General features: G+C 43.6%; 1 protein-coding gene across 1 annotated transcript; it reads left to right on the forward strand.

Annotated features, from left to right (window-relative positions):
- The first annotated feature begins 961 nt into the window (after positions 1-961).
- TRPV2 (transient receptor potential cation channel, subfamily V, member 2) lies at positions 962-10753 on the forward strand. The gene is made up of 15 exons (XM_010285846.1): positions 962-1200; positions 1843-1976; positions 2298-2450; positions 3126-3266; positions 3743-4041; positions 4496-4672; positions 5119-5277; positions 5414-5509; positions 6039-6109; positions 6819-6984; positions 7721-7787; positions 7869-8176; positions 8581-8699; positions 9513-9607; positions 10348-10753. The coding sequence occupies exons 1-15, from the start codon at positions 962-964 to the stop codon at positions 10476-10478; spliced, it is 2355 nt and encodes a 784-aa protein (XP_010284148.1). The 3' UTR covers positions 10479-10753.
- The last annotated feature ends 495 nt before the right edge of the window (positions 10754-11248 follow it).

An 11248-nucleotide genomic window follows, 5' to 3' on the forward strand; every position in this document is an offset into this window, starting at 1 on the left:
CAAACTGTGTGTCAGTCTGCAGTCTTCTACTGACTACAGAGAGCTTGCATTGGGTGTGGATTGGAGATGTATCCAGATATATGAAGAGACGTCTCAAAGGAGTAAAAAAGGAGTACAGGACATATTAGATGAGGGAAGTGGGCTGTCTGGGTACTCTTATGAATACTGATGTTCTCTGTACAGCACATCGGGATCCAGCATTGCTCTTGGGAGAGCTGTGCTGTGTTCAGGCTCTGAGGGCTGTGAGTGTCCACATGGCAGCTGGGGTGTGTGTTTGCCTGTGCTGTGGAGCTGGAAGTTCAAAGCCTGTGCTTGCATGGGTAGCCAACAGCTCCAAACGTTGGGGACATCAGACTCATTTTGCCCCACGATGAAATGCAAGAATGCATGAAGAACATAATTTGTGCATGTTTTCCCTGTAGAAATAGTGTAATGCTTACCAACAGAGAACAGGAACAAATGTCACTATCTTCCACAGAAGGCCTATGGTCAATCTTATCTTTTTGGCCACTTGGTGACTAGCCTGTGTTGGCTGCACTGAGACAAGAACAATGATCGTAGTATCCTAAAGATCCACTTTCTTTGCCTTTTATGTAAGGAACCTGTGCTGCTGCCAACAGGTGAGGTCATCTCACAAAGGGGGTTCATACGTTCTGTAGACAAGCTGCTTGTATTTCATGAACTGCTTTTGAATTTTTCTTCACCAGTGATACCCTATTTAAGGCCTTGATCCTTTATTCAAATACTCCCACTGTGCAGTTTTACTGAATCCATCTCTCGAGGGACCCATAGTCAACTGTAGGAACGCTGGACTGGGAAATGGGCTTTCCCCTATGTCTGTGCCACACTGTACATGTTGTAGGTTTGTGAACAAATTGTGTTAGTTCTCCCTCTCCCTTGCAGATTTAGTCTCCCAAGTGGGGAACATCTTTGGTGATCTGCAAGACCATCTCTACTAGAAATGGATAACTTCACAAATGGGCAGCCGGGCCCAGCTCAGAGGAACAGGTTTATAGGATTGCTAGAAACAGATGACAGTATCCAGGAAGATAAACCTGCATCTAGTAAAAAGGAAGAAAGAGCAGGACATGGAAAGAAAGGAGAGCCGCGGCCCTTGGAGACACCTTATCAGAAGGAGAGCAGTGAGTTTCCTCCTAAAGTCAAGATTAATCTGAACTATCGGCCAGGACTCATCAGCAAGTGAGTAACTTGGATATTTGACAAGGGTGGGATCTCTGATCTGTACTGATCCCTGCTGGTAGGCGCCTATAGACTTTACTAAAGTCTAAACTAAAAATGACAATACAAGAATATTACAGGAGTTAGGTGGGAGGTAATTAAAGGCAGAAAGGGGATATATTGGCTTTTTCCTTCTGCGCTTGGAAGGTATGCGCATGGTGTGTGTTGTGGTGTATTTCAAGTATATGTGAACTAGCACCAGGTAAGCCAAGCTGGGTGTAAGGGCAGCTTAGCATTGAGCCCTATAAAACTGAACTGCTCTTGCCTGGGAGGGATGTAAACTGGCTCACAGTGTCTCACACCATGTGATGGGACTGACTCTGGTCCTGCAGCTATCTTGGGCTTCTCTTTCTTTGTGCTCTGGATGCATTCCAGGGTTGCACATCAGCCTGAATCTGGGAAGAACTCCAGCTGATGGAAAGAGCAGCCACTTAAGAGAATTCTGGGAAATAACTTATCTCTATTTTTCCCTTGACTCAAATAAAATACTTGGTTTTTCTGACAAATTTTTCTGCCTCCCTCCTTTTGTATGCTGTCCCACTTACTACACACTCTTGTCTTCCTCTCTCCAGAACTTCTTAATGCTTTGCATTTCTTCCATAGCCAAAAGGACCCCAATCGCTTTGACAGAGACAGGCTCTTCAGCGCAGTCTCAAGGGGCAGGCCCGAGGCACTGGATGGTTTACTTGAGTACTTAAGGAGGACCTCCAAATTTCTCACCAATTCTGAATACACAGGTAGATTCCTGTTCAATAATCCATAAACAGGGTTAGAGGCAGCGCTTGTTAATGTAGGAGAGAAGTAAGGTAGCCTATTCATGGTCTTTTGCGTTCCCCAGCCCTCTATCCTTTTATTTTCCTAATGTCCATCTAAGAATGGAGAACGCCATTAATTGTATATATCCTAAGGCTTTTGGCTCTACTGCAGACTAAAAATACTGAGAAAGGCCTTTAAAACTATTATTGTATTTGGTTCTGCAGTTGACAGTTAAGTTGTGGGCACACTGAATCGGGTAATAGATGTGTGCAAAGTACATGCATAACCCATTTTTCTACTAGATGCAAAGACGGGGAAGACCTGCTTAATGAAAGCCCTGTTGAACTTAAAAAATGGAAAGAATGACACAATCCCACTTTTGCTGGAAATAGACCAAAAGACACAGAATCCCAGGCCACTTGTCAATGTGGCATGCTCTGACTGTTACTACAGAGGTAAGGTTTCTGTGCTGACACTGTGTCAAAGTAGCCTCCCCATCTTGTATCTTGCGGATACAAGAAAAAAGAGGGGAACTGGACCTGCAACACTGCAGTTCCAGTAACAGCCTACTGACCTCTTAGTTCTGGTTTCTGATTCTGGTCTGTGCCCTCTTCAGCCCTGCATTATACACTTCACTTCTACAACTTTGTTCTCGGTCTATAAAACAGAAGTGATAGATGCTTAATAACTGAGGAATATGAGCGGATTTGCTTTGGAAAGCTTAAAAAGCATGTCTACAACTGAAATAGTGTATGACATTAAAGAATGAGTTCTGCTGGTTGGGTTATCCTTTTAATAGCAGACATGCAGCATAGTCATGTACATGTATGGCTGCTTTCATCCTCTCGTAGCTGCTTGGGATCTTAGTGCCAGGCAGGTTTAATTGCCCGGTCTTGTGTTGAATTTCTGATAGTCTTGGGCCTTGTCTTCTGACTCAGTGTTTGCAATGTGCTTTTCCAATGAACATTGTTGAAAGTCATCAGTTGCCACCCACGCCTTGCCCAGCACTGAGACTGTAGGATTGCTATGCAGAACTTACTGCGATTGTTGACATGGCGCTTTGCTGAAGAGTCCTTTGCCTGTTTCCTCCGATAGTGGCAGCAAGTGATGAGTTTTGCCTGTTTCCTTAGGCCAGACAGCACTCCATATTGCCATAGAGAAAAGGAGCCTAGATTTAGTGAAACTTCTAGTAGAGAATGGAGCTGATGTCCATGCCAGAGCCCATGGTGAATTCTTCAAGAAGAAGAAAGAAGGAGTTTACTTTTATTTTGGTGAGTCAGTTTGGAACATGTTCCTTTGCTTTTTTTATTGCCTTACTGTATGCGATGCTGCTAATTCTCAGTTGGGTTTGTCCCTCTGTGCGTGGGTTGCCAACTCTACGGTCCTGTAATCAATCTTTTGACTTATTTGAATGGCAGGATCCTTTCACAGACTGAGGTGTTCAATGAGGACTTGCCATCATCTTTGGATTTTTGTGTTTAATCCCATCTGAGAGGCTTCAGACAGAGACAAATACTTGATTAGTTTAGCCATATTAGGGGTCTGGGAAAGTGTTTCAGCTGCCCCCAGAAATAAGGAGTAATTGTTTACTGAAAAACCCTTTGTGAATCTAGAGATACTGAGAAAGAACTTGTTCTGTGTTCCAGTGGTAAAACTGTAGGCTAAATATATTTTCCTAGAATTTCTTTCTTTAATTTGTTTTTATGCCTTTCTACTTCCCCTCCAAATATCATCCTAATCTCTTAAGGTGAACTTCCCCTGTCCTTGGCTGCTTGTACCAACCAGTTTGAGGTGGTGGAATATCTTCTAAACAATCCCCACCAGAAAGCCAGGCTCCAGGAGCAGGATACACAGGGCAACACAGTCCTCCATGCCCTGGTGATGATTGCAGATGACACCGAGGAGAACACCAAGTTTGTGAGCACAACATACGTTGAGATCTTGAAGGCAGGTGTGAAGGTTGACCCAACGTGGAAACTGGAGGAGATAGTGAATTATGATGGATTAAATCCTCTGCAGCTTGCTGCCAAGACGGGCAAAGTGGAGGTAAAGACAACTACAGGGAATCCCTGGGGTTGCTGAGAAACAAGGAAGGACTGCAGCATACATCCCCAGCATAGCAGTGGGGTTTGATGTAGGAGTATCTTGCACCCAACCCATAGTAATGCTGCTGACAGTGGCAGTGCCACAGGAGACAAAGGAGGCTTCCTCCAGGTCACTCCAGTTAGTGTCGTACGGAGTCTCAGCTGGCTCCTGCTGCTCTCTGTCCCAGCCAAGACAGCTGATATGGACTGAAAATTGGTTTTACTCCTGGAAGAGCTGATACAAGGTGTAGTTAGATTGCCTGCTTTTAGCCAGATAGTCTGGTGTTTGGATATATCAAAGTGTATAATGCAGAAAACCAAGTGTCCTGTACTTGAATGTGGTTTGGGTATGCTTGTGTCATTCTACACCTTTATTACATACACATTTTTCTGGTATGCAACCTGTTTCTATTCAGATCTTCAAGCACATCATCCAGAGAGAGATCAAAGACCCAATGTACAGGCACCTGTCACGAAAGTTCACTGAATGGACCTATGGACCTATCCACGTGTCTCTCTATGACTTGTCCTCTATAGACAGCTTTGAGGAGAACTCTGTGCTGGAGATTCTGGCATATAGTAGTGACACACCGGTGAGTGCTTTTACTAAAAAGGCAGAAAAAAATGTTGCCGTCTATCTGTAGTGTTGCTGTGTAATCATGCAAATAATTTCAAGTTAATGTAGTGTTTCACATGATCATTTTTTTGGAAAAGAAACTTATAATGGAAGTATTTGCGTATTTTCTTATTTATAGTCTGCTGGTATGCCTCTCATAATCTGTAATATGAAATTTTTGATCCTTTGGTTGTCCTAAGCCTGGCTGTGTCCAAATACCCCAAATACCTTGATGAAGCCAAGCAGAAGTAACTTGTTATGGGATAGTTGATATCTCTCATACTGAAGGACCTAGCCAAATAAACTTTTAGGGGTGCCCTCGTTGGAGCCACCGAACTCCAACCCTGAAAAAGACAACCCTGTGTTGAATTTGCGTTCCTGTTGACACATGGGTATGTTTTTGTTGTTTGTTTTTTTCCATAGAACCGGTACAAGATGGTGGTTTTGGAGCCACTGAACAAACTGCTTCAGCAAAAATGGGAAACGTTTGCTTCCAAGAGATTTTACTTCAGTTTTGTCTCATACTTGTCATTCATGATCATCTTTACAGCCATTGCATACTATCAACCCTTACGGCTAAAGGTAGGTACCCTTACAGATAAATCTTTTATCCGGAAAGGCCTGAATGGATGGGGCTATGTTTAAATGGTGTGGGGTGGTTATCATCACTACCTCTGCTGGTCTTCAGTGTTTTGAGTTGTTTTATTTTATCTTGCAGCCTTCATTTCCAGTGGAGTTCACAGCTGGAGGCTTCCTATGGGTCTCTGGACTGATCATTATCTTGCTAGGAGGCATTTATCTAATTTTTGCTCAGGTATGGGGATTTCTCATCTAGTTTCATTGTAAGAAAGAAAAAGCAGGAAAGCATCACTGACGTTGAGGCAACAGATTTGATTCTCCTGATATCAGGATGTGCATGAATGGATGGCAGGAGGGAATCCTGCTCTGAGACACTTAAAGTGTCAGTGCAATCTAGCAGTGACAGGAGTGACACAAGCCAGGTTGCTGGTCAAGAGGGAGAATAGACTCACAACAGTAAATAATTGAGAGATTTCTGTGATTTATGGTACCAAAATGCATCTTTGGCATTTAATGCAGCCTATTAATAAAGACATTGGGCTGAGCCATGATTCAGCCCTTGTTTATCCTTGCCCTTTATAAATAAGCCTTTTTTTCCATCTTGGAAGGATGACTAGCTGAAATTTGGGATCTTGAAAATGAAAGCATGAAGGGGAGATTATGGAGCAAACCTCTCCCCTGAGCGATAGGCCATGCCAGGCAGGAATCACTCTAGCATGCCCTGTTGTTTTGATGAATGGCTACCACTGATTTTTCTCTATTAGAGTCTGTACTTGCGGAGGAGACGCCAGTCCCTGAAGACTATGTGTTCTGACAGCTGCATTGAGATCTTGATGTATGTCTCTTGAGGTTTTTTTGCAATGAAAGCATGGGTGAAAGTGATTCTGTGCTGTGTGCAGCTAAGTTGCCCTAACATTACTAGAGAGATGGTGAGCAGCAAAGACTGATTCTCTGCCACTGTCTCCTCTTTCCATCCCTTCCCTGTTTGCTTCTCCTACCTGCTGCATCTTGTTATAACCCTGTGTTGTAATGGACTTTGCTGGATAGGGTCTCTCCTTGGATTTGTAGCTGAACGCAGCAAAGGTCAGACCCTCAATTATTCCACAGTTGAGAACATATACTTGTTAGAAAAAGAGCTCAAGTTTTAGATCATACAGTCATTACGGCTCTGATTTGGTTGAAAGGAAAGTAACTTCTCAGTTTTCTGAGGAGAAATGTGGATAGATGCATGTGTGTGCATGTATGTGTGTGTGTTTTCTTCAGTGTTAAAATTCTTTTCCATTTAGTATCAGTTGTGTGAGTTACATCAAGCAGTTCAGAGTTTCCATACTGTGAGATTAACCAGTTCATAACAAAACTGCAACAATTGGTGGGTCTGGCTATAGCAGGATTTGTTATATAAACTGTGTCCGATTAACAGCCACTTTATATGCTCCATGTAGCCTCATAAAATGTGTTTGCTTTTCCTTGCAAAACAGAACAGATCTGCAAATGGGCATTTTTGTTGAGTAAGTCACTGTGTCACTCATTCTGCTTCTCTCCAGCTTCATCCAGGCTTTCTCATTGCTGCTGTCAGCAGTCCTGTATGGTGCAAGTTCAGAGAACTATGTGGCAGTGATGGTGTTCTCCCTGCTTTTGGGATGGGTGAACATGTTGTATTACACTCGGGGCTTTCAACGCACTGGGATCTACAGTGTCATGATACAGAAGGTCGGTACTCGGTAAAAAACTTTGTATGAAAAGCTTTTGGGTGTGAGGAACTAATGGAAGTCCTTCTCTTAGGATCATGACAACCATAAATGGAATTGATGTACTGACTATGGAAGTAAAGAAATTGCAGGAGATCAGATCAGTGTCTTCAAGGAAGTACAGTTGCGGCAAACTGCTAGTTTGCTGTCTTTGAATATAGCAAGTGAGAGCAGCTGATATTTAACTGTTTGTCATAAAATGACTCAAAGCTAGCAATCAAAACCAGTGCAAGTTCTCTGGAACCATTGTGCTTGGGCTGAGAAGTGTTTCCAGGTCCTTAGAGGAGTCTGGGACTAGAAAGACAAGACAAAGCAGAGGTGAAATCAGGTGCCAGGGAAGAATTCTGATCACCACTTGTGTGAAACCCAGTGGAGATAGAAAAAAGAGAGACGTGCCTGTTGAAACAATTTGGAAAGAGCCCTACTGGGGAACTGACATGATACTTGTTTCAGAGAACCTATTCATAAAAACATAACAACAAATAAGTTCATGTAGTACTCTCAGATTAAGCTACCAATGATGTTACCTATCTGAGGAAGTAATTTAACATGTATTAGTAGTTTTTTAAACTAAGCAAGTTCCAACTTGCTTTCAGTATTGTTACTGGGGGTTGGTTTATCATGTGTGAGAACAGGAGATCATTCTGGTGATTTCAGGTAAGATGAAGAATGTCACTTCCTCCTTATTTGTGTTTCAGACTATCCTGAGAGATCTGCTGCGTTTCCTTTTGGTTTATATGATCTTCCTTTTTGGCTTTGCTGCAGGTAAGGACTTACTCAGCATTATGTTGTAGGCTGGGCTGCAAGAAGTAAATTTTTCTGAGCAGGATTCTGTTTTTCTCATAGCTCTGGTTACGCTGATGGGGGATGCTCCTTCGGTCTCTCAGAACAAGTCTCTTGCGCAGATGGAGAGCGCAGGGAGCCATGCTATGTATGGCGGGCTGCTTAGCGTCTCCCTGGAGCTCTTCAAGATCACCATTGGGATGGGTGACCTGGATTTCCAGGAACATGCCAGATTCAGATACTTCGTCATGCTCCTGCTGCTTCTCTTTGTGATCCTCACTTACATTCTTTTGCTCAACATGCTGATTGCACTCATGAGCGAGACCGTCACAGATATTTCTGGTTATAGCAAAAGCGTCTGGAAGCTGCAGGTGAGACACAGCGCTGCTCAGCGGTTATGTCGTGGCCCAAACTCCTACTTGAGTCTCATAGCATCAGAGATGACAGTGCTTGTCTTTGTCCTAAGCCTCAGCTATAAACTTCTCTTTTTACATAGATTTTCCACTCTGGGGGTAAATCCTAACATCACTTTTAGATGTATTTGAAACTCATGCTGTTTGCATGGCTACCAGCCAGTCCAGATCCATGTGCATAAGTAACTTGAGAGAGTGAGTGACTGACTGACTGGTACTATTAAGCTAAGGAGCACTTTGGGATTGAGTTCCAAAGTGATTTTCTAAGTCAAAGTAGTTGCTGATTGGGGAAGATTTAATTGAAAAGAGGGGCTGGGCTCTGTATGCTCTGTTTTCTCTCTGACATGAACTTCTTCTTTCAGAGGGCTATTGCTATTCTGGAAATAGAGAAGGCCTGGCTGTGGCGCAGAGGTGGGAAGAGGAGATCTGGCTGCTTCATGTCAGTGGGCCTCAATAAGAAAGATGAGAGATGGTGTTTCAGGTAAGACAGATGCACCATTACCCCTTACACTCCAGCCTAGTAATGGGTTCCCGTGATTCGTAAGCTGGTAACCCTGGGCCACCACAGGGCATTTCAGCACTGACTCAACGGAGTGACGCAATCACATGTTCCTGGTACATGCAAATTGGCTGGTGATTGCAATATTGGAAGTTTGAGAGCCAGCTGAGCTGCCAGCATCGTCACCAAGACATGCTGTCACCGAAAGATGTCCTGCTGAGCTGAACACACATCTGTGCAAGTGGTTATGGCGGCAGGGTTTCTGCAATGATGCTTTCTTTGCTGCTGCGAGCAGAGCTGGCGCAGAGCAGGCTGTGGTGGGAGGGAAGCAGGCTGGTGGCCCCTTCGCTCAGGAATGTGCGACATGAGAGGGCAACACCCTTCCTCAGCAGGTAGGGGCTGGGAGAGCGGGTGAACCTTTCTCCACCCAGCGAACCAAACTCCAGGCAGCACTTCTATAACTCCAGGGTGTTATGGGCTACAGGGCATGTATAGAAAGTGCAGTCTTCTCTTTTGTATTAAGTATGTTCACTGGGAGGAACTGGAGTGTTTTAAAACAAACAGCATAGACCAGCAGACAATATGCAGGGGAAGAAGATAGTTACTTCGGGGAGCTTAAACTACAGAAGATCTTTACTCAAAAAAAAAAAAAGCTCTGTAGGATGTTGTTGCTACAGCCAAACCATTAGGATTGTGTTGGCAGGACGAGCTGAGTTGGGATGCTGTGGGGCAATGAGATGTGGACTGAAATGCTGGGCTCCATGCCTCAGTGTCTGTTGCATTTTGTCTCTCCAGAGTAGAGGAAATTAAATGGACGAATTGGGCAAAGGATGTTGGAGTTCTTAAGGAAGACCCTGGAAACACGAGTGATTCAGAAATAAATCCAGAAGGTAAGTTAAATAATGAAGAAAGGTCTTCAGTATCTTTTTAGCCTCCTGCTCAGCAACTACTCTTGGCATGTTGTTATGTCTTTGGTAACAGAAATTTTAGGCAGGCCAGCTTACGAAATTTCTTCCACACAGCATCCCTCAAGAGTAGCAGCATCACTTCTTTACGAGAAAAACAAGAATTAGAGTAGGTAGTGACCTGGTCAGAGTTAGGAAGCAAATAATGACAATCAAGGAGATGCCATTCCTACTTGCCTCTGGTAGAAATGGGCAGGAAATGCTGCTGAGAAAAGCCAGAGCTGTTCTTCCCTTTGACTCAGTAGCCCAAATGCCTGGTGCTTTTTCTAGGAAAGGTAAAATTTAGGCCCACTTATACTGTAAGTATTAAAATCACAGGGCTTTTATAGCACAAATCGAGGCATTAACACTGGCAACTTTGTCAAATTCTGCCTAAGATAATTATGTTTGCTTCCCTTGTTACACCTGGGAAGCAACTCTGCAGAAAAAGGAGAGCTCTAGAAGTATTTTGTTCAGCCTGGCAGAGCTTGGGCAGAAGCTCCACCGGATTTAAACACGTCCCCTTGCTCTTCCAGTGTAGGTTCTTCCTAGATGCTACTTTTCTAGGAGGGGGGAGGTTGCAACACTTAAAATACTGTCCTAAACCTGCGCTCTTCTAAAAACTGGATCCCTTTGTCAGCTTCTTGCTGACAAAGGGCTGCTTTTTTTTGTGTCTCCTGCTGTAGAGACAAGATCATGGAAACGGATGCCACAGAAACAACTGAGATCAGCTGTTTCAGAGGAGCAGTCACTATTGCAGCCTCAGCTATCAGCAACTGAGATGATGCCTCTAGAGGGACAAACCAGAAATCTTTAGCAGGTTTTCTGGATTGCAACCTTGCTTTTGACTTCAAAGGAGTAGTTCTTCCTATAGCGGCTGGAAGAATTGAAGGCATTATCAGTATTAAAGTGCATTTCTTCAAAGACTCTGGTTCAGCCTGTGGCTTTAAATATTTTCATGCACTTTAATCATTAATTTCCTCTGAAGAAACTATTTTTACTCATTTTTCTCTGCCTGACACTTTCTTACTGCTATGTCTAAAGGTGCAAGAACAAGATCATAGGGGCAGTGGGGAGTGGTCTTTGGGAAGGTGGTGTTTTCTGAGCTGTATAGAAATGATGCTGTTTGCCATAGAGGAGCAAAGGATGGAGTGACCTGTCTAAGAATGGGTTGACTGTTGTTTTTTTTTTTAGCACAAGAGGCTGCACTGAAGTGCTTTGGAATAAAGACTGTTGCAGAGGCATAAAAAGAGTTGCTAAGGATGGAGTTGGGTTCTGTGAAAAACACTGCCGATGTGAGACATGAACGGGCAAATACTCAGTTTTCAGTCATCAAGAGCCATACTGAGTCTTTGTGTCAGTACCTGCAGCGCTCCGTGTTCAGCCTGCATCAGAATTCCCATTTTACAGTATTATAATGAAATCGTTTGCATGATGTGCACCTTTGCTTGAGAGCATAAAAGAGATTTCCTGGACCTGTAACTTCACATGGTGAATTTCTGAAACATCTGTCTTTCACAGGTTGTTTTGTCTCTGTAGAAAACAGCAGCAGAATCTTGTATGTGGCTTCTGAGAGGCAGATGGGCC

This window comes from Phaethon lepturus, unplaced genomic scaffold (genome assembly GCF_000687285.1).
Source record: "Phaethon lepturus isolate BGI_N335 unplaced genomic scaffold, ASM68728v1 scaffold12094, whole genome shotgun sequence".
Taxonomy (NCBI): domain Eukaryota; kingdom Metazoa; phylum Chordata; class Aves; order Phaethontiformes; family Phaethontidae; genus Phaethon; species Phaethon lepturus.

Coding starts and splice junctions, on each gene's coding strand:
- TRPV2 (XM_010285846.1), top strand. CDS start 962: ATGGATAACTTCACAAATGGGCAGCCGGGCCCAGCTCAGAGGAACAGG. Junction 8,177..8,580: donor AAAGCGTCTGGAAGCTGCAG/GTGAGACACAGC, acceptor TTCTTCTTTCAG/AGGGCTATTGCTATTCTGGA. Junction 9,608..10,347: donor TTCAGAAATAAATCCAGAAG/GTAAGTTAAATA, acceptor CTCCTGCTGTAG/AGACAAGATCATGGAAACGG.